The sequence below is a fragment of the Desmodus rotundus genome, chromosome X (assembly GCF_022682495.2).
Source record: "Desmodus rotundus isolate HL8 chromosome X, HLdesRot8A.1, whole genome shotgun sequence".
NCBI classification, from domain to species: Eukaryota; Metazoa; Chordata; class Mammalia; order Chiroptera; family Phyllostomidae; genus Desmodus; species Desmodus rotundus.
Window position 1 is genome coordinate 2,641,171 of NC_071400.1, and position 23,075 is coordinate 2,664,245.

The window sequence follows — 23,075 nt, forward strand, 5'->3', positions numbered from 1 at the left end:
AAGGAAAATTTCTCAGAGGAAAAAAAAAAACATTTTACCACATTGGTTTCTGTAAACGAACGAATTTTTAAAATAAATTTTGACCCAACATTTAATTACTGATGTGCAGTATCATACCACCATCTTGTGGAGTATAGTAGAAATTCATGCGTGTGTTTAGGCGGCTGCTCAGAAACGCAACGATTCTAAGCCTGCTCTGTGAGCCCCTGCCGGTGCCTAGACATAGTTAGGAAATCCATAGAATCAGAGTTATCTTCATAATAACACTAAGATGTCATTTGCCTTTTTCATTCTGTTGGCACTTGCACTGGTGGTACAAAGGTAATGCGAGGGTAAAATTATGGACACATTAGCATGAATCATGGCAATGATCCTAAATTATATGGCTAGTCACTGTGTTCTTCACTATGCATTTGCAAAAAACAAAAGGCTAGTTTTATTTAACAATATCCCTATGAAAAAACCCAATTAAAAAATGGGCAAAAGACTTGAACAGACACTTCTCCAAGGAGGACATACAGAGGGCCCAGAGACATATGAAAAGATGCTCAGCATCACTAGCCACCAGAGAGATGCACATTAAAACCACAGTGAGATACCACCTCACACTAGTCAGAATGGCCATCATAAACAAATCAACAAACAAATGTTGGAGAGGATGTGGAGAAAGGGGAACCCTAGTGCACTGTTGGTGGGAATGCAGACTGGTGCAGTCACTGTAGAAAACTGTATGGAATTCCCTCAGAAAACTAAAAATGGAACTGTCTTTTGACCCAGAAATTCCACTGCTGGGATTATACCCTAAGAACCCTGAAACACCAATCCAAAAGAACCTATGCACCCCAATGTTCATAGCAGCACAATTTACAAAAGCCAAGTGCTGGAAGCAACAGAAGTGCCCATCAGTAAATGAATGGGTAAAAAAATGGGTACCTTTGCACAATGGAATACTACACAGCAGAGAGAAAGAAGGAGCTCCTACCCTTTGCAACAGCATGGATGGAACTGGAGAGCATTATGCTAAGTGAAATAAGCCAAGCGGTGAGGGACAAATACCATATGATCTCACCTTTAACTGGAACATAATCAACAAAAGAAAAAAGCAAACAAAATATAACCAGAGACATTGAAGTTAAGAGCAATCTAACAATAGCCAGAGGGGAGTGGGGAGGGGACAATGAGGGGGAAGGGTTTTCAGGAACTACTGAAAAGGACACATGGACAAAACCAAGGGGGAGGGTGGAAGCAGGGGAGGGAGGTGGGTTTGGCTGTGGTGGGGGGTGGGGGGGAAATGCAGACAACTGTAATTGAACAATTAAAAAAAAAAAAACTATTGGACCTAATAAAGCAAGTATACCAAGGTTGTAATATACAAGTTTAATATACAAGAGTCAATTGCTTTCCTATAGTCCAGCAAAGAACAAGTAGAATATCAAATGTGAAGCATAATACCATTTATGTTATTACTCAAAAATAAAATAGGTATAAAGCTCAAAATACAGGTATAAATCTAACAACATTTACAGGATCTAGATGAGGACAACCACACAGCTAATTAAAGAAATCAAAGAATAACAAAATAAATGTACAGAAATTACATGTTCCTGGTTAGGAAGACTCAATATTATCACAATGTCAGTTCTTCCCAAATGTAATAGTAGATTAAATGGAAGCCCAATCAAAATCCCAGAGAATTATTAACAAGCTGATTCTAAGTTTTAGGTATACAGGCAAAAGACCAAGATTTGCCAACACAATAAGAACAAAATCAGAGGACTAACACTACTTATCTTTCAGAGTTAAAGTCACAGTACTCAATTGGGCCCCTCAAATGCACTGTCCTGAGAGACCCCCAGTTTCTCCTTTATTTTATTGATTATGCTATTTCAGTTGTCCCGATTTTTTCTCCCTTTTATTCCCCTGCACCCTGCACCTCCCCACCTTCCAGCATTGCCCTCCCCCTCTTACTTCATGTCCATGGGTTGTACATATAAATTCTTTGGCTTCTCTATTTCCTATACTATTCTTAACTTCCCCCTATTTTGTGCCTACCATTTATGCTTCTTATTCCCTGCACCTTTCCCCCCTTTAGGCCCCCTCCCCCCTCCCCACTATAACCCTCCAAGTGATCTCCATTTCTGTGATGCTGTTCCTGTTCTAGTTGTTTGCTTAGTTTGTTTGTTTTGTTGTTGTTGGTTTGTTTTTTATTTTCTTTGCCATTTCATTAACATTCTCATTAATTTCTAAAACCAAGTCGAGGAAAACTAAGACTACCTTATATACTTAACTATTAATTAACAATAACATATAAAAGTAGACTCCCCTGCCCCAATTAAATGCAAGTAACTCAGAGAAAAAAAAATCCGCCAAAATACTTAAATTAAAAGTTTATATTAGGTACGAGTTATATTTCTTAAGTGGCCTCTTTTCATCCTTCACTATCTAAACAGAAGGAACCATACAAGAACTATCCCTTCTTGTCAGAAAATGCAGACAATTGTAACTGAATAAAAATAAACAAACAAACAAATAAATAAAAAAAAAGATGAGAATATTGCTTAGTTTGTTTTTGTTTTTGCTTTTAGGTTCAGTTCTTGATAGTTGTGAGTTTGTTGTCATTTTACTGTTCATAGTTTTGATCTTCTTTCTCCTAGATAAGTCCCTTTAACTTTTCATGTAATAAGGGCTTGGTGATGATGAACTCCTTTAACTTGACCTGATCTGGGAAGCACTTTATCTGCCCTTCCATTCTAAATGATAGCTTTGCTGGGTGGAGTCATCTTGGATGTGGGTTCTTGCCTTTCATGACTTTGAATACTTCTTTCCAGCCCCTTCTTGCCTGCAAGGATTGTTTTAAGAAAGCAGCTGACATAATCAACAAAAGAAAAAGCAAACAAAATATAACCAGAGACATTGAAATTAAGAACAATGTAACAATAGTCAGGGGAGAGTGGGGAGGGGATCGTGGGGAGAGGCGTCTACAGGAGCTACTATAAAGGACACGAGGACAAAATCAAGGGGAAGGGTAGAGGCGGGGGAGGGAGGTGGGATTGGCTGGGGTGGGGAGGAGGGATGGGGAGAAAACGCAGACAATTGTAACTGAATAAAAATTTTAAAAAATTAAAAAAAAAAAAGAAGCAACCCAATCCAACATCCTAGCAATCTTAAAGAAGAGCTCAGAAATTTATGGTAATTTTCTTTTGGGTAAAAATGGAACCACGAAAAGTATACATTGGTTTATAGATGAAGTTAATGAATCAAATTCAAATTTTGCATAAAAAAATAAAAATACAAAAGGGGGATAGACATTATATGCCTCTCAATGTGATCGATATGAAATGCACAGCATTGCCTATGAAGTGCTGTGTCCTCTAAACCACTGAAGCTGAATACAATCAAACCTTTATGTCCAACTTCTACTTTACAGAAAATACAGGGGATAGTGGAACAACTTAAACACCATCATGAAGAAGCATCCAGACTAATTTAAAGGGTGGAATATTCCACAAGACAACTCATCTGCTTTCTTCCAAAAGCCAATGGCATGAAACAAAAAGAAGGAGGGAAGACTGTTGTAAAGTAGAAGAGATTTAGGAGACCCGATAAACACAGTATGTGGACCTTGTTTATATCCTGGTTCAAAGAAACCAACTTTAAAAAAAGGCATTTTTCAGACTACTGGGAAATTTAACTATGGAGTGGGTATTAGATGATGTTAATGAGTTATTGCTAATGTTACTAAATGTGATAATGGTATTGTGAAAAAAAAAAACAAAGCAGCTAACAGTTTTATGGGCACTCCTTTGTAGGTAACTGTCTCTATTTCTCTTATTGCTTTTAAGAATCTCTCACCTTTAACCTTGGGAAATTTAATTTATCCTCACATGGCAGAAGGGGCTAGGGACTGTGTGGGCCTCTTTTATTAGAACGCTGATCATGCACAAAGCCTACGCCCCTGCTACCTAAACACCTCCAAAAGGGCCTGCCTCCTAATACCATCATCTTTGGGGGTTAGAATTTCAACCTCTGAATTTGGACTGTGTAGGCACAAATTTCTTTTTTAATATATTGTTATTGAATTTATTGGGGTTACATAGGTGAAAAAATTATATAGGCTTCAAGTGTACAATTCTACATTATCTGCATGTTGTATTGTGAGTCCATCATACAAAGTCTAGTCTCCTTCCATCACCATTTATCCCAGCTTTACCCTCTTCTACCTGCTCCCGTCCTGCTTTCCCTCTGGTAATTGGCACACTTTAGTCTGTGTCTATGAGTCTTTTTTCTTAATCCCTTCACCTATTTCACCTGCTCCCCCAAACCTCCACCCCTCTAACAGCTGTCAGGAGAATTGTTTGTTGATTTATTAATGATGGCCATTCTAGCAGATGGGAGGTGAAATCTCATTGTGGTTTTAATTTGCATCTCTCTGATGAGTAGTAACATTGAGTATTTCTTCATATGTCAGTTGGCCACTTGTAAGTCCTCTTTGGAGAAGTGTCTACTCAGATCCTTTGCCCAATTTTTAATTGGATTGTTTGTTTTAGTGTTGAGCTGTGTTCTTTATCTATTTTGGATATTAAGCCTTTTTCAGATACATCGTTGGTGAGTATGTTCTCCCATTCAGTGGGTTCCCTTTTCATTTTGTTTTGGGTTTCTTTTGCTGTGCAAATACCTTTTATTTGATGTAATCTCATTGTTTAATTCTTGTTTTGTCTTCATTGCTCAAGGAGATTCAATTGTGGAGAATTGTGTGTTTCTAGGAACTTACTCATTCCATTCAGACACTTCAATTTGATGGCAAATACTTGTTCATAACATTTTCTTACAATCCTTTGTATTTCTGTGCTATCTATTGTTATTTCTCATCTTTCATTTCTGATTTTACTTATTTGAATCCTCACTTTTTTATCTTGATACATCTAATTAAATGTTTGTCAATTTTGTTTATCTTTTCAGAACCATCTCATGGTTTCTTTGATCTTTTGTATTACTTTTTTAGACTCTATTTTATTTATTTCTGCTGTGATCTTTATTATTTCCTTTCTTCTATTCACTTTGTGCTTTGTTTGTTGTCCTGTTTCTAGTTCTTCAAGATTTTATTTATTTTTAGAGCAAGAAGAAGGAAGGTAGAAAGTGAGGGAGAGATACATCAGTCTGTTGCCCCTCTCACACACCCCACTAGGGGACTGAGCCCACAGCCCAAGCATGTGCCCCTCAATCTGTGGGATGATGCCCAACCAACTGAGCCAAATTGGTCTAGGCCTTTTTCTAATTCTTTTATTTATAAAGTTAAATTGTTTATTTATGATTTTTCTTGCTTCTTGAGGTACGCCTATATTGCTATGAATTTTCCTCTTAGGATGGCTTTCACTGTGTCCAATAGATTTGAAGTTTTGTGTTCATTTTAATTTATCTCAACAAAACTTTTTAGTTGTTCCTTAATCTCATTGTTGACCTATTCACTGTTTAGTAACATGTTATTTAGCCTCCATGTCTTTGTGTATTTTTCAGGTTTGTCCTTGTAATTGATTTCTACTTTCAGACTATTGTGGTTGGAGAAGATGTCTGATATGATTTCAATCTTCTTGAATTTATTAGGGCTAGTTTAACTATCTCTCAAGATGTGGTTTATCCTCAGAATGTTCCATGTGCACTTAAAAAATGTATATTCTGCTGCTTTGAGGTGAAATGTTCTGTAAATATCAATTAAAACCATATAGTCTAATGTATTGTATAGGCTGCTGATTCCTTGTTGATTTTTTCTACTGGAAGGCCTATCTATTGATGTCAAAGGGGTATTAAAATCCTCTACCTTGACTGTATTACTGTCAACTTCTTATGTCCACCAAGACTTTTTAAATATATTTACCTGTTTTTGTTGCTGCTGTTGGGTACATGTATGTTTACAAGGCTTATACCCTCTACTTGCATTGATCCCTTCATCGTTATGTAACATCCTTCTTTCTCTTTTGTTATGGACTTTGTTTTGAAGTCTATTCTGTCTGACACAAGTATTGCTACTGCAGCTTGCTTTTTTCTTATCTTTTTTTTCATTTGCATGAACTATCTTTTTTCCATCCCTTAACTTTCAGTCTGTGTGTATCTTTTGTTCCGAAGTGAGTCTCTTGTAGGCAGCATATATATGGCTCTTGTTTTCTCATCCATTCAACTACTCTATGTCTTTCCGGTGGAGCATTTGACCCATTTACTTTTAAAATAATTATTAATAGGTACTTAATTATTGCCATTTTTTATACCTATGTTCCTCTCTTTTCTTTCTTTCTTCTTAAACAAGTCACTTTAACATTTGTTGTAATACTAGTTTAGAGACAATAAACTCCTTTACCTTATTCATGTTTGGTAAGCTCTTTCTCCTTTAATTTTAAATGATACCCTTGTTGGGTAAAGTAGTCTTGGTTGTCGGTCCTCACTTTTCTGTTCCAGAATGACTCAGTTAAAAAAAATCAGTATCAGTCAGGGTTCTCCAAAGAAACAAAACCAATAGGATATGTATTTTTTTAATTTTTATTCTTTAAGTAATCAACTCACATGATTGTGGGGTCTAGAAAGTCCAAAATTTGTAAAGCAGACAGAAGTTTCAGACAAGAATTGATGATGCAGTCTTGAGTCTAAAATCTGTAGGGTAGGTAACCAGCATGGAAATTCAAACAGTATTTCTATGTTACCAATCTTGAGGCAGAATTTCTTCTTAACTGTGAAACCTCAGTTGTTTTCCATAAGATCTTCAACTGATTAGATGAGGCCCACCAACATTATTAAGGGTGATTTCTTTTACTTAAAGGCAACTAATCATATATGCATATCACATCTACAAAATTTCTTCATAGCAACTATCTAAATTAGTGTCTGACTAAAGAACTGGGCACCATAGTGTAGTCAAGTTGACATAGACAATCAACTATCACAAACTGTTTCAAGGTAATGCTCTGAAATATATTTTATAAAAAAGATACACATTGAAGATCCTTAAAAATAGTCCAATTGGGTAAACAAAGGATTTCAGTAGCTTTGTGGCTCCAAAACAGAAATTTAGCAACAACACAATTTGCTTGGGAATGCCAAGAGAAGAGATGCCAATTTCTTTGACACACTCCATCTGATAAAAAAAACATTCAGTGATTACAGTAACCCAGATTATTTTAGAAACCACCCTGGCACTTCTAACCGTTCTTATGTGGCGTGTTTCTGCTGGAAGGAAAGTGATCAGAAAGGCCTCGAGGCTCACACAGCTGAGCAAAAGTGAACTGATATGTGTATTTGCAATCTGGAAATTTTGCCTCAAGGTTGCCTGAAAGGAAGACAATAATATGTTACTCTTTATCACATGTTGAATCACGGCAGAAAAGATGCTACCAACAACTAACATGTCTGCCTGAGCTATGTTGCAAATAAACACTGCAGTGGATTTTCTGGATACAGAAGGTGACAACAGTACCAGTGTGACATACAGACTGGCAGACAGTCCCAACAGAGTGACGATGATGTTTGTAGAAGGTAGGACTAGATACTGGATATATTTGAACGCCAGGTACCTTCGGAAATCTTTCATGTGATCTCGATTTGTAAAAGCACTAACTTGGGCAGGGTTCCTGTAGCGAGGTAGAAAAAGAAAAGTGATGTAAGACTGGATATAAACAAAAGCTTAAAGTTACTTAACTATGGTTTAGTTCAAGTAATTCAATGTTTTGGCAGGCTGGCATGCTAACACCTTTCTCATGTTTAGACCTGGTTTCACGGGAGGCCATGTTGCCACATGAAATTATTTATGGAGGCAATTGATTGCAAAAGCAAAATCCGTCTTTTATTTCCATGTTTGCTAAACACAGATTTCTATCCTTACTTCGTGTTTGATTTCACCCTTCTGATTATTTAGCTTAAGCAAAGAATTAGAAGAAATTTTCCTGCTCGGATAGATGCATGAGTCAGTGTCACAGGAAAGAACTTTACACAGGTGTTAGTAGGAAAGTGAGGAGTCCTGTTGGTTACCACATGCCGCTATTCATCTATTAAAATATGAACACAAGAAATAGAATTTTTACAATAAAGTTTTTTGTGTAAAATGAACAAATTATGAGAACAGCGGGATCTGAAGTGTTCTGCTTTCCTCTAAGCAGAAGCGCTGGTCTGAATTACTACAGCTCAAAAATAATTACTCACATTGGGACGCTTCACATTTAGTAAGCAGCATGCCTGGAACATCCGCTCTGCGGACCTGAATCCTCCTTTACGTCATACACAGTGTCTAACTGCACACCAGCAGCATGGGCCTCGTGTGAGGCAGATATCTAAAACGTCGTTGATGTATTGAGCCCCCTCAAGATACATTGAAGGCACAATTCCAATAGCACCCCACCACTCCCTCTGTCCCTGCCTTTTCTCCCTGCATTCCTCTTCACTTACTCTTCTCTCTCCGACCTTCTCTCTCATTAAATTACTTAGAAATGTTTGTGAGGACATAGTTAATGTCAGCTTAATTTAATGATTTGTCACGTTGTACAGAAGGCAATTTGGAGATCGTGAGCTGACACAAAATCTGAAGAGATGTATTGTGAGGGAACTTTAACTTAAGAAGAAAGCTACAGCCCTGGCTAAGTGGCTCAGTTGCTTGGAGCATTGTCCAGTACACCAAAAGGTTGTAGGTTGAATCCACAGCAGGGGCGAATGTCCAGGTTGTGGGTTAGATCCATAGTTGGGGCGCATATGGGAGGCAATCAATCAACATTTCTCTCTCCCATCTCTCTCTTACTCTCTCCCTTCCTTTCTCTCTAAAACCAATAAACATATCCTAGGGTCAGGATTTAAAAAGAAGCTACATAAGCATTTTATATCCCTTATAAATTCTAGCCTGCTAATAATGACTATGTTTGGTGACAATCGCCACTAATAATAGCTCCGTCCCTGGGACATGCCTGCAGCGTTGCTGATATCAAAGCTTCTAAAAAGTTCCCAAGATTTTTTTATGGATATATTTTATTGTGATGAGAACTTTCAAGATCTACCATCTTAACAACTTTGCAACATACAACACAGTATTATTATTTCTATTTTATTGTTGTTCAACACAGTATCATTAACTATAGTCTCTGTGTTGTATATTACATTGGCAGGACCTAATTATTTCATAATTGGAAGTTTGTATCCTTTGACCACCTTTACTCATTTTGCCTATCTCCCGCCTCTGACAACTAATGATTTGCTCTCTGTATCTATAATTTTAGTTATTTTAACATCATAAATGTAAATGAGATGATACAGTATCTTTCTCTGGTTTATTTCACTGAGCATAATGCACTAAAGATCCCTCTGTGTTGCCACAAATGGCAAATTTCCTTTTTTTAATGGCTGAGTAGTATTTATGTGTATATACCCCCCAAATTACCCTCAAAATGACCCAGACTGAAATACTAAGAAATGTAAAAACCTTTATAACCCTATCCATGATATTGACTTTCAAAGTAAAGTAAAAGGAAACAATTTACCACTGAATTTTAAATATAATATATGAGAAAGGGTATCAGCTAATTGTTTATTCATTCTCTGTCCGTTCATCCATTGAGGGACACAGGTTGCTTCCATGTTTTAGCTACTGTAAATAATGCGGCAATGAACATGAGTGTGTAGACAACTTTTTGAGTTTTAATTTTTTTGAGAAAAGTCCATGCTGTTTTCCATAGTGGCTGTGCCACTTTATATTCCCACCAACAGTGCATGAGAGTTCCCCTTTCTCCACATCCTCACCAACACTTGTCATTTCTTGTCTTTTTGGTAATAGCCATTTTATCGGCTGTGAAATAATACCTCATTGTGGTTCTGATTTGCATTTCCCTGATGATTAGTGATGCTGAGCATCTTTTCATGTACCTGTTGGCCATCTGTATGTCCTTCTTGGAAAAATGTCTATTCAGGTCATCTGCTCATTGTTTAATCAGATTGCTTTTGTCCCCAAGATGTATGTCTAGGTTACAATACCCACAGGAGTCACAAATTCAAATGCCTTCAGATTCCAGAAAGCCGATCTATAATAAATGAGTAACATCATATCTGAAGAGAACAGTTCATCAGCTACAGCTTAGTGTAACCATTTAATAGTAAACCTATTTGTTATTTCAGGAGCCACAAATCAGACTCTTAGGTGGGATCAGTCAAAGTTTTGATGAGGGCAATTAATTCAATTTTTTTTTTGGCATTTTGTTTCCTGTAGTCTTCACACCATGTGGGCCAGAGAAAGCCCGGCCACCCCTCTGCAGTTTTTGGTGTCGACCCTGCAAATCTCATACCCAGAAAGAAACATCACTGGAGTTTCTTAAACCATCGGTCACAGCAAATTCTGCACCTAAACCAAGTGAGGAAGGGGAAGAAGGAAAGGAATTATCCTTTATTGAACCTCATACATTCCAGGCCCCGTGCTCAGCCCTTTATTTTCTTTTAATATTTTAAATTTTTCTATGAGTTATAGGTACTCTCATCTTCCCCATTTTACAGATGAAAGAAAACTAAACCTTAGAGAGGTTAAGTAACTGAAAGTCCCATTTGACTACAAGGTGAAGGAACAGCAGAGTCCAGGCTTGTCTGACAATCAAACTTCTGTTCCTTCCTGTCCAAACAGGGTGTTTACTCAGCGTTAACAGGAGCTCACACCTGGGCCCCTTTTGTTAATGTGGGTCATAAACTGGGGTATCAATACTCAAAGATACAAACATCAAACTTGCTATTTTTCTTTTCTCCCCACCTTTAAAGTCATTAATACCTATTTTCATTATTATTGTAAATACCATCTTTAAGAAAACACCAATTCTGCCCTGGCTGGTGTGGCTTAGTGGGTTGAACGCAGGCCTGTGAACCAAAGGGCAGCTGACTCAATTCCCAGTCAGGGCACATGCCTGGGTTGTGGGCCAGGTCTCCAGTAAGGGGCGCGTGAGAGGCCACCACACACTGATGTTTCTCTCCCTCTCTTTCTCCCTCCCTTCCCCTCTCTCTAAAAGTAAATAAATAAAATATTTTAGAAAAAAGAAATCACCAATTCCCATAAAACAGGGTCTTTAGTGACTCTGATTTCAAATCTCATGTGATTTAAATTTTAGTTCTCCCTAAGGCAAAAATCTTGAAGTGTTTATATTTGCCCTGCTGTAGAAAAGAAACTCATTCTATCTATTCTTTCTCTTTGGGCAGAGTAGTTATTAGGCAGCCAAGATCATATATTAGAGCCAAGTTCTCAGGCAGCTTTTCTAATAAGCTGATTTCACAAGCAAACCAGCCAGAGTGAGAATATATCTTACATATACAAGGAGTTGGCAGGGCTTGAGTTAGTGGTGTCCTTCAGGGAAACATATATTAAGCACCAACTAAGAGTTCCCCCACATGAAAGTAAGCCCCACAGTGGATGCAAAGGTGATTAAGATGTACTATCATGTTCCCAAGAGTGTTTTCAAATACCTGAGGCAATGGAGAACTCAGTCAAAGGCTACTTTGAAACCTCAACTAATAATTGTATCAGGTTCCCAAGGCTAGCATCAGGAGGAAAGTCTCCCTTATGGCTATGGCTGTGGAAATTATAATGCAGTTTTCAGCTGTGGGTGGTGTAACTCAGTGGATTGAGTACCAGCTTGTGCACCAAAGGGTCACCGGTTCGATTCCCAGTCAGGACACATGCTTGATTTGCGGACCAGGTCCCCAGTAGGGGACATGCAAGAGGCAACCACACATTGATGCTTCTCTCCCTCTCTTTCTCCCTCCCTTCCTCTATCTCTAAAAATAAAAAAATAAAATCTTTTTAAAAAATAATACAGTTTTTAAAGATTTTCACAGGAAAAGGCAGAAAAAATAAAGGGTGGTAGCACATGAAAGTCTCTCTGCATGTCTTCCAATCTGAGACCGTCTGTCTTGGGGTCATTCTAAAGAAAAACTATTAAGATTATCTCCAATGTTATCAGCTTACACTTTCTAAACCTCTTCTTCACTTAGTCACTAAAATAAAAAAGGCACTGCTCCCTAGTCATGCTTCCTTCACTTCAAACTTTTGTTCACACCGTTGTCTCTGACTAGGTCATTCTGCAACAGTACCCATGCTTCCAAATCTGTAACAAGTGCTACCTACTTATCAATGAATGAATCCTTCCCTGGTACCCTCGCTGGTTTCATTTCTGTCTCCTTAGAACCTTTGCTGGTTGGGACTAGATATATTCCTTATCTTTGTATAACTCTCTACTGTCTATTATTTCTCACCTCAGACTTATTTTCCTAATGAAACAGATATCAAAGTAATTAACTGAAAATGAGGACGCAGGCATTGTGTAGGGGCCTTAAAGAAAGTGGTAAAATTTAATCTGAGAAGTTAAAACCCTTTTATCTCCCTCAACTCCCTTACGCATCCACCCCTACCTACCAAACTAGCTGCGTCCATATGAATCTTTACCTCCTTTTCCCTGATCTTAAATAGGTAGATGTTTTCCTTCTACTCAAACCAATTCTCCCTCAACTTCCCCCAGGCCCTCTTCCCCCTAACCCGCAGGTGCCAAACACAAGGCCTGCGGGCTGAATCCAGCCCTGCACCTTGTTTTATCTGGACCAGCACCTTGATTTTACCAAGCTCTCGCTTAACTGTCCAGGAGTAGTTACATGTATACAGTCCTAAAGTTACATTCAGTCCTTTGAAGGCAACTGTGAGGCTGGTATGGTCCCCATTTGTCAAAATGAGTTTGACACCCTTGCACTAACCTGTTCTTTCCTTTGTCAGGCATCCCATTCCACTCCTTCAACCTGTAAGCCTTGATCAACTCCCACTCAACCTACAAACACAAATAAGAAAGTTGCTATGTCCCCACAGTCCTTACCTGTAGCTTCCCTCCCTGCCCTCACTGAAATCATCACACTTGACAGACTTGTCTGCCTTCACTGTCACCACTCGCTCCTCTTCCACTCTCGCTTCAATCTCTCCATGCCGCGTGGCTGCCACCCCAACATTCCAAAGGCACTCCTTTCACTGCCTAATAATCACTTGCCAAATGTAATGTATCTCTTCGATTCTTCTACTAATAGACTTCCTTGCTGCATTTGACACTCATGATTATTCCTTCCATGTCGATCAATTATATTCTCTGACTTCCCATGATGCCACGTTCTCAGGTGTCTCTGACATTCTGTTCTCTGCCTCCTCAGTGACTCCTGATCTTAACTTGCCCCTAAAAATGTTAATGTTCCCTAGCATTCCATCATCGGTACATTTCCTTTTCCTATCTACACATTCTTATGTAACCCTCTACCTTCAAACATATCCCTTCAGAGAACCTTTGCACGCTGTTGGTGGGAATGCAGACTGGCGTAGCCAGTGTGGAAAGCAGTATGGAATTTCCTCAGAAAACTAAAAATGGAACTGCCTTTTGACCCAGTGATTCCACTACTGGGAATATATCCAAAGGAACCCAAAACACCAATCCAAATGAATATATTCACCGCTATGTTCATTGCGGCTTTATTTACAATACCCAAGATTTGGAAGCAACAGAAGTGTCAGTAGATGAGGGGATAAAAAAGCTGTGCTACATTTACACAATGGAGTACTATTCAGCTGTATGAAAAAAAAGGAAATCTTACCTTTTCTGACGGCATGATGGACCTGGAGAACATGATGCTAAGTGAGATAAGCCAGTCAGAGAAAGACAAATACCGTGTGATCTCATTCATAGGTGGAATCTAGTGAACAAACTGAACTAACAAAGTGGAGACAAACTCCACTACAGAGAATAGACTGGGAACTGTCAGCAAGGAGGAGGGGTAAGGCGCTGGGTCAGAAGGCTGAAGGGATGAAGCAAAGAAAAAAAAGAAGAAATAACGATTCATGTAGGCAGGCAACAATATGGTGATTATCGGAGGGAAGGGAAGGCGGGGAGAGCACAGAGAGGGTGAAGGGGGGATAAATGGTGACGGAAGGAGACAACCTGGGGTGGTGAACACCCAGTACAATACACAGATGATGTGTTATACAACTGTACACCTGACACCTATATAATTTCACTAACCAAAGTCACCCCAATAACTTCAATTTTAACAAAAGATGCTCCTTTTAAGGTTCAGAGCCAAAGATCCATCTGCCTGCTAGATCTCTCTACTTAGCTGTCTTAAAGGTATTTCAACCCAGAGAAACCTCTAAGGCAGTTCTGACTCTACCTTCTTTGTCACTGTCCTCTCCAGGCTTGTATTCAATCAAAATCTTACCAATTTTACCTTATAGACACTTTTTGAGCCTTTTTCCCCTTATCTCTTCTGTCTTTTCTACCTTTACTTCCACTACCCTGGTTTAGGACTTCACCAATTCATACCTAGATTACAGCAACAGCTTCTTATCCGGCCTTTTGGAATCCAAACCTGCCTCTTCAACTTTAAAGTGAAGTGGCTACGTGCCTGTACACTGGAGCCACAGTTCAAATGCTGCCTCTACCATTTACTGGTTCTGTGCTACTGGACAAGTTACTTAATCTTCCCGTGCCGGTTTCTTCACCTCTAAAATATAAAGAAGAATAGTACCTAGTTCATAGGGATATTGTAAGGACTCATCGTGTTAAGGTACAAATAATACCCACAGAGCTATGCCAAGTGTAGCAAGGGCTACATGAATGTGAGCTGTTTTTAATATACTAAAACCATGATCAGATGACTCCACTGCTAAAAGTCCCTCATTGGTTTCCATGCCCTAAAATATATCATCTAGGCTCTTAAGCATGGAGCTTCAGAACCTTCCTTGCCTACCTCTCCTGACCTATTTTCTCACCCTCTGGCTGAAATGCTACATTCCAACACATAAGAGCTTAAACATCCACACACCCTGTCACTTTTTCCCACATAACTTTGTTTACACCGAGCCTTCCCTGGAAATGCCTTTCTTCTTACTCTTCACCTGAGTTACTAACTCTCAGCCCCTAAAGCCCTCATTACTAATAGCCTTTCAACCATAATTGACTAATTCTAGGGAACAGTAATTTTGGAAAGTTAGTAAGGCTGTAGATGTTTAAAAATTGGGTTGCTTCTATTTGTCACATATGCCCTGAGAATCCCTCATATTAACAATAATCTGTTAGTTGGTAACAAATGATTCAGCTAATGTTCAATAATGGTACTTAGAGTAAAACTTTATAATGAAAAACATCAGATTCTGCATCACCTCTTCCAGGCTGGGTTAGATATGCCAGTTTTGTGCTCCTGTACTTCGTCGCATATATCTATCCATGGTTCCTCTTCATGGATTTACAATTATTTGTTTACTTGTACCTCCCTAAACAGTGAGTCCCTTTTGCACAGGAAAGGGTCTTATTATAAGTGACTATCATAATGCCAATCTCCTAACAGGTGCTCAGTAAATTGTGATGAATGAATGAATGTCCAAGGGCATCACTTTAGGTTCCTTAATCATTCATTCAACACACCTTGATCAGGTGCCTCTACGCGGCAGTGAGAACAGCTGTGCGCAGCAGTAAATACATGCAGATGGATGAGAGCCTGTCAGGGGAAGACGGACAAGGACACAGGTAACTGCAGGGTGATAAGAACTATAGACCCATAGTAGTAAATGATTTCGACATTTCCACTGCCAACCTCTCCCTTCTCCGTCTGCCTTTTCCTTCTGGACTATTCCTGAAGTACCACTTTTCACTAATTTCTACCAAGGACATTGTTGGCACGCATTTGGAGAAATTAGCACCCGGCTTGAAATATTTGAGGGACGAGTTTATGGAAATTTACAAAGCAGGAAAAAGCATTACACACTTACATCATTTCAGTGGCCATCGGTAACTGGGACAGCAGGAAACCTCTGAGAAAAGAAAAGAAATTTGGTTACCTACAAGAGTTTTTTTCACCACCATAATTGCATATTTTTTAATAAACACCATAAAATCCTCATCCTTCTCTATGCCCATGTCCAAGGTATAATGTCCCCCCAAAACTGCTAACTCTGAATGATACATACTTTTAATTCTGTATCTAGTCACTATAATTCATTCATTGAAGTCACATTTTATAAAGGCCTACTCTATTTCAGACACTTCGGGTGAGGTAGGGTACAAGACCAACAAAACCCCCTCCTGCTCGCACCAAACTTACAGACTACTGAGAAAGACAGTCAATTTAGGAGTCAGCATTATGATGCAATTAGATAAACGTATTTTGTTTAACATCATTTCCAGCCTCGCTAAGTCAGACTGGAAAACCATTGGAACTGCCATTCATGGCCTTCATCAATGGACATCACTATGTTTACAACAGTGAAATCCGGCCACTGAATCTCACTCAAACTTTCAAACATCTCTGGTAAAAGCACAGGCAGACAGATAGATGGCTAATATAATTATTTATAGCAGGGGTGTCAAACTCATTTTCACCGGGGGCCATATCAGCCTCGTGGTTGCCTTCAAAGGGCCGAATGTAACTTGAGGACTGTGTACACGTAACTACTCCTGAACAGTTAAGCGAGAGCTCGACGCTGCCGCCGGGTAGAAACAAGGTGCCAGGCAGGATAAAACAGGTGGAGGGCCAGGTTCACCCTGTGGGCCTTGTGTTTGCCACTTGTGAGTTATAGTAATGTGTGCACAGCTTCTCTTCTCTGGTTAATCCTGCATTTTAGCACTAGTCTTCTTGAGAGGCAATGCGTTAACATAGCCTATAAAACTAATGCTACTGAATTTCAGGAACTCTGGCCAGTCTGGGAAAAGTATTTGCAGTCACAGAAGCTTTTGGGGCCACCTCCCACATCACACCACACAGACATGGAAGTATTCCCCGCCTGAGCCCTCCACGTTGCAGATGGCCTGTATTCGGCCCTTACCCTTCTCCTCTTCTTGTTACCCGGGAGACTTCAGGGGGTAGCCAATCACGTTCACTGTGTGAGAATAAAAAGGAAATTCAACATATCCATAAATTTGGATTCCTCCAGCAATGGCTAGGCTTGGTTGAAATGCTTACAAATTTTTTAAATGCCAGTTGTTTTGTGGCTTCTTTTAAGGTCTCTGAGAATAAGGCTAGTGCTAAGTATAGGCAGAGCAAGCATCAGATAAAGAATATGATTTTATGGTCTCTAAGCATGTCTCTCTCTTTTCTCACTCAAGCAACTGTCCGTGTTCCCTAATTATCACAGTGCCTGAAATTCCACTTGGTGGGGTTTCAGAGGCTTTCCAGTAGCTCTGGCGATAACCCATGTGATCTGACTGAACAGTGGCTCAAAAGGCTCCCCCTTCCCTAAAATATCTCTCTATGGTCAGTCTACAATAGTGCACTTAATTTTAACAATATATATTTGGGTAAAAGCAGTAAAGAGCCCTATTATGCCATAAGTTCTAACTTGAAGAAAGAATTCCTTAACTGATTGTATCAACTCCCAGTGTACTGAGGAGGGGAAAAGAGAATTTCAGTGCAGCATAAATCAATAAACATGTATAAAGGGCCCATTATGTGCAAGGTAATGTTTAGGTGGTGGCCATACACAGATGAAAAGACATGGGTTCTACATCATGGAACTTACAGTGGAATGTAGATGAGGCTACTGGGTACAATATGAAACACTGTAAAGTAGGAAGCTTAAAAAATAAAGATAACAGCCCTGGCTGGTGTAGCTCAGTGGATTGAGCACAGGTCTACAAACCAAAGGGTTGCCAGTTCGATTCCCAGTCAGGGCACATGCCTGGGTTGTGGGCCACGTCCCCAGTGGGAGGCACGCGAAAGGCAACCACACATTGATGTTTCTCTCCCTCTCTGTCTCCCTTCCCCTCTGTCTAAAAATAAATAAATAAATCTTTTTAAGAAACTTTAAAAAATCTTTTTAAAACTAAAGATAAGAAAAAGGTAAATAAGTGTCCAAGAAAAATATCCCTTCTCATTTTGTTGAAAAGGAGTTGTATCACAAAAGGCAACCTTGGGATACAACAAGGTCGTATCACAACCTTGATACAAGGTTGGACAAGGCATGCCTGAGATACTTTTAACCGACCACACTTACATTTCTTTTTTCCCCTTCCCTCCCTTGTTCATTTGGGGCGTGGCCAGATTCATTGTTTCCATATCAAAAAACAAACAAACAAAACAACAGAAGCTTCTCTCAAGCACAAAAAGTATGCCTTTGAACAACAAAAAGGGGATCCCAGAACCAATACTCTGAGGCAACTGCATTAGAATAGGAAATTGAGTCAGACCACTGCTGTTCACAAGGCTCTGCACAGCCCTCTGCCTTTATCCGGGCCAGGAATGCCCCCCCGTGTGAGTGCGTGCGTGCAAACATCGAGTCACACGTTACCTCTGAAAGACGTACAACTCAGTGACTCCCAACCACACCAAAGCCAAAATATGACTTTTAACAAAAGCAACCTGAAATCTGATCAGGTTCATCTATGCTGTTTGTAGTTGTTAAGCTGAATCATGACAAACCTTCCAGAAAAATAAGAAACATGATTATTTTATGATGAGGCCAAGTTAATATTTTTTTCAAGTCAGACTATCCACACATAACAAATGATACCACATGAACTGTAAATTATGGCCTTGGCCAGAGATAATAGGAATGGCCATACTATTTAAAATACAACCTTTAATCAGCAGTAATTGCAGAACAAACAATACCGATATGCAGAATAATGACATGATATCCTGCCGTCAATCAACTTGCAGTCCAGTCAGAACACACACGCGCGCGCGCACACACACACACAACAATCTGGTAACTAACTAACAATGGTAAGTAACAAGAGTTAAGTGCTCAACGAATACACTGGAGTCCACAAATGTAAGGCAAGAGTTACGTTCCCATGTGCTGGCAATTGTTTACAGATTTTTCTTCCCAAGTAGCCCTATATACATGCTTGTAAGCATGAAAGACATGCTCAATGCTTCCAATGCAGACATGTTTAAAAAGTAGGTGTTATACTTACATGATGGTGGTGATTCCAACCGGAGACTCTCCCGCGGCGGTCTGTGTGGCCAAATGGCACCAGGGCAGAATTCTGTCTCTTATTCCTTGTAATGTTCTAGCTGGAAGCAGTGGGTAAACTGTTCGATCTACATGTGTCTGTAATGAATTTGCTCATAGCGTATTTCACAGGAAATATCTGAATCACCACTGTTCATAACTTTGTGTAATCTGGAAAAAATGATACTTGTATTTGTGCTGCATAACTTAGCAACTTTTTATTTTTCCTTTTGAAGGCTTGAGGAATGCAGTCTTCGTTGGTTTGAACAGCACCTAAGGTTCTGAACAAGTTAAAGCTTGGCTGCCTTAAATAGTCTGTGAAAGGAGGCAGGCTATATACATAAGTAAGCACACATATAATTAAAATAGATTAAAACTGGAAGTTCAAGCTACAGTAAGAGTCTTGAGGATCTGATACCATGAAATTTGAAAGTTCTTTGGGTATCCATAAGTCCACACCAAGAGATGTAGGTTTTTCTTTTCTTTTTTGTCCTTTCTTTTCACTCTGTGTGTGAGAGAAAAAGAGGGAGAGGTAAGAAGTAGGCAGGGAGGGAGAGAACAAATAACAGACAGTGAGCAAGAGTAGGGCTTTCCCTGAGGTAAGGACTTTTATTCTGGAAGCAAGTTTTTTCAGACTGATTATTCAATTAAAAGCAGTTTCCAAATGTTGCCGGCCTCCACAACAGAGTTTAAATAATAACATCTCCACCTCCTATCTGTGCAGCCCATTAAAGTCCCTATGCAGTTTTCTAAACACACACACACACACACAACCACAACAACTACACACTAGAGCTAGGCACTCACTTTTCAGATAGAAAAACAAGACTTGTGATAATGCTGGAACTCATGCAAACATTCACGGACTCTTGGTTCTAGACTACTTCTGCTAGGGCAAAGGAGGGAGTTAAGGATGAGTTTGCAAGGACGTGGGGGTAAGGGGCCAAGCCCAGAGTGGCAAGCATGGGAGAGCCTGAAAATCTGAAACTCTGACAGAACGCTATCACATGCTTGGGAACCCATGGCCATGATCCTTCCACAAATACTTTTCTGGTTACAACATATTTAGCGGTTAGTTTCTCAAATGCACTAATACTTATTGCAGGGCTCATCGACACTTTTCAAAAGGTACAATTCTTGCTAAAGTGCAAGGTTTGGCAGGCAGTGGCGGCTTGCCCTGCCTGACAGTATAATACCTAGTGTTAGGGTGGTTGGTGACGCAAGCTATGAAAGAGGGGAAGGGCATTGTGTGGAGAGCAGCACCAGCACTGAGGGAAGAGGATGTTGAGCTTTTACTGGATTATGATTGGATTATAAAAGGGTGCGGGGTCACTGTTGCGTGGCCCCTGGGCTGCTGGGGGTTGCCTCCCAGGAGGTTTTAGTTTGTTCTGCACAAGCTGCAGTTGGTTCCAATGTTATCTTCTGCCTGCAGCTGGGGGAGCGCTTAGTCACCATTGTGTTCTTGCTTTCCAGTACTTTCCAGTCCAGGGGACAAGCTCTGAAGAGTAAAAGGGCAGTCATGTGTAGCAAGGCCACAGGCCTGCTCTGCAAACGGTGCCACGGTAGCAGTGGTACCAGCTTTGTCCCTTCACCTAGGGCAAGCTCATACTTAGTGAGCGGTATCCTCAAACTGCTGGGGAAGGGACTGTTGGCCGCTGCTGGCTCACAGTTGACTGGTTTGTCCTTGAGGATCTGCCTTTAGGGTGTAATCGACTGGTGAATAGACCCCCCTGGTCTATTTCAATACCCAAACTCTGGCACCTGCTCTTTTCTCCCTGACCCATAGCAGAGGGGTATTCTCAGCTTCATTCCCTGACTACCAGAATGCAACAGCTGGACACACAGAACAGGAGGTGATTACCCTTTCTATAGAAAAAGAAAAACTGGGAAAAAAAAAACCCCTCTAAAATTAGCCTTCACAGTAAACTCATAGGCAGGCCTGTCAACAGTTCTAGGCTGTGAGTTTTCCTTTCTCTGTTTTCCTATGTCATTTTGTGTAAGTATTAGAAAGTTCCAGAAAGCCCTAAGTGCCCCCTGAAGAGAAAGGTTTTATATATAGCGGGCTTCCTCAGTAATTTGACTGGGACGGAGAGCACGTCCCCACTTCCTCCAGAAGGGCTGCTCTGACCATCCCGGATCGAGCGTCATCACTACCTGCCCCTTCCCTGCCCAAGGCCTCTGCTATATTTTTGGTGCCTCTCATTTCGCCTTTATTACTCACCACCGTGTAGCATGAAAATGACTTTTACGAGCACTTTATCTTCTCTACGCACATGCTGGAAGGTCCTACAGGGGGGAACTTTTGCTATTCCACAGCTTTCAGTACAGTGTTTTAGACATAAAAAGCTCTTATTCTGAGGAATTAATTAAATAGAAGTACTGATTTACAGAATTTTATTGTTTTTGTTTGAGACAGTGCCATCATCTGGCCGTGTAAAATATTGTCCCCACATCATTAGGCAATGGGCAAGTCCCTGCCAGAAATCCAAAGAAAAAATCTGATGATTTACCATTAATCCTGACAAAACTCTCCAGTTTAGGAGATTAATTCCTATCTGGTGAAATAACCCAGATTTAAACAAGCTTCTCTCTGTCTCTCTCTGTCTCTCTCTGTCTCTCTCTCTCTCACACACACACACACACACACAGATTTTATTACCGAGAGATTATCTGACCTAACTATCCTGGAGGTAAAACACTAGTGAATAATAACGATAAAGGATAAAGAACCTCTTACTCTTACCCTTAGTTCATTCCCTATTCCCACCATGCACACCAGTCAAGCACAGTAAACATCCATACTGCAGATGACTTTTTAGATCCTGTTTCTGTCATCAAATATGTTAACTCTCCCTCTCAGCACTGCACCATCTGTGTGTTTGATCAGCCTCCCCCAGACACGCATGCCGTGGCCACAGACGGGCTGTGGACCTGAGTAACCGAAGAGAAATGGAGATAGAGAGATTAGAGATTCGCCACACTTCTCTGAAGCCCAGATTGGCATGACTCAAGTAACAAGATTGTTGCCACTTTTATTGGAAGACTGAGTCACCCCTAATCTCTTGTGACTTCTCAAAATCTGCCTCCCTTTTTTTAAATTCTGACCCTCTAGGCCTACAGTCTCCACAGCCTCATCATATGTGTTGCCTAAATTTTTCTTTGTGAAAAGCCCACACACACGTACGTGTTGTGCCTGAGGCTTTTCAACTCAGGGACCTCATCGCCTATCATTACCACCTTCTTCATTTACCAGATGTGAAACCAAGTCCCTTTCTGGGAAGTGATTTTTTGCTGGTTCTATAGCAAATTAGCATATTAATTAGAACTAGAAGTTTCCTTCCTGACTTCTAGCAGTGCTTCCTCCACCGTGTTTCACAGCCTCCATGCACACTACACAGTCTTGCCTTAGCCACTACAAAGGTATACACTGCTTGTAGATTATCTTTTCTGAATTATCTCCATCTTTGTCAAGCCGTTCTTTCTCACGTGCTTGCCCTTTTTTTGTGGACATTAAGAATTGCAGAAGCAGGATCAATGAGACGTGTTGTTTAGCATCAATCCCATATAGGACAAAGCCCAAACGTTTATTTGGTGCAGAGCTGCTATCAAACATGTGTCAGCCCTCGCTGGTGTGGCTCACTGGATTCAGCACCAGCCTGCAAACTGAAGGGTTGCCAGTTCGATTCCCAGTCAGGGCACATGCCTGGGTTGTGGGCGTGTGAGAGGCAATCAATCTATGTTTCTCTCTCACATTGCTGTTTCTCCCTCCCTTCCCCTCTCTAAAAATAAACAAATAAAATCCTTAAAAAAACATGCTGTAAAAACATGTTGTCAGAGGCAAAATCTGGATGATATTAGCTGGACAATAAACCAGTGATTTTCACCCGGTGCGCCGCAAGAATGTTTAAAACATGCAATACGTGACAATTTAGTCAGGGGTGCTGACCTCTTTTCCCTTAGATTGTCAAACAGGAAAGTGACAATAGCCAATACAAAAATAGCTGTCCAGTGTCAGTGAATCAAAATTATACCTATTTTTGGTCAGATTGGCAAAAAGTACAATACATTTTTGGTGTGCCGCCGAATTTTAGTGATTAGTTTATGTGTG

The 23,075-nt window shown here is 40.1% G+C and overlaps 1 protein-coding gene across 1 annotated transcript; it reads right to left on the minus strand.

The window, feature by feature from the left end:
* Nucleotides 1–6,523: 6,523 nt before the first annotated feature.
* Nucleotides 6,524–19,074, minus strand: LOC128779900 (platelet-activating factor receptor). Its single transcript, XM_053916867.1, has 6 exons — nucleotides 18,930–19,074; nucleotides 16,838–16,891; nucleotides 15,785–15,826; nucleotides 13,615–13,636; nucleotides 12,739–12,809; nucleotides 6,524–7,613 (listed from the first exon to the last, which is right to left on the minus strand). Exons 3-6 carry the CDS (start codon nucleotides 15,799–15,801, stop codon nucleotides 6,938–6,940), a joined length of 786 nt encoding a protein of 261 aa, XP_053772842.1. The 5' UTR covers nucleotides 15,802–15,826; nucleotides 16,838–16,891; nucleotides 18,930–19,074; the 3' UTR covers nucleotides 6,524–6,937.
* Between the last annotated feature and the right edge of the window lie 4,001 nt (nucleotides 19,075–23,075).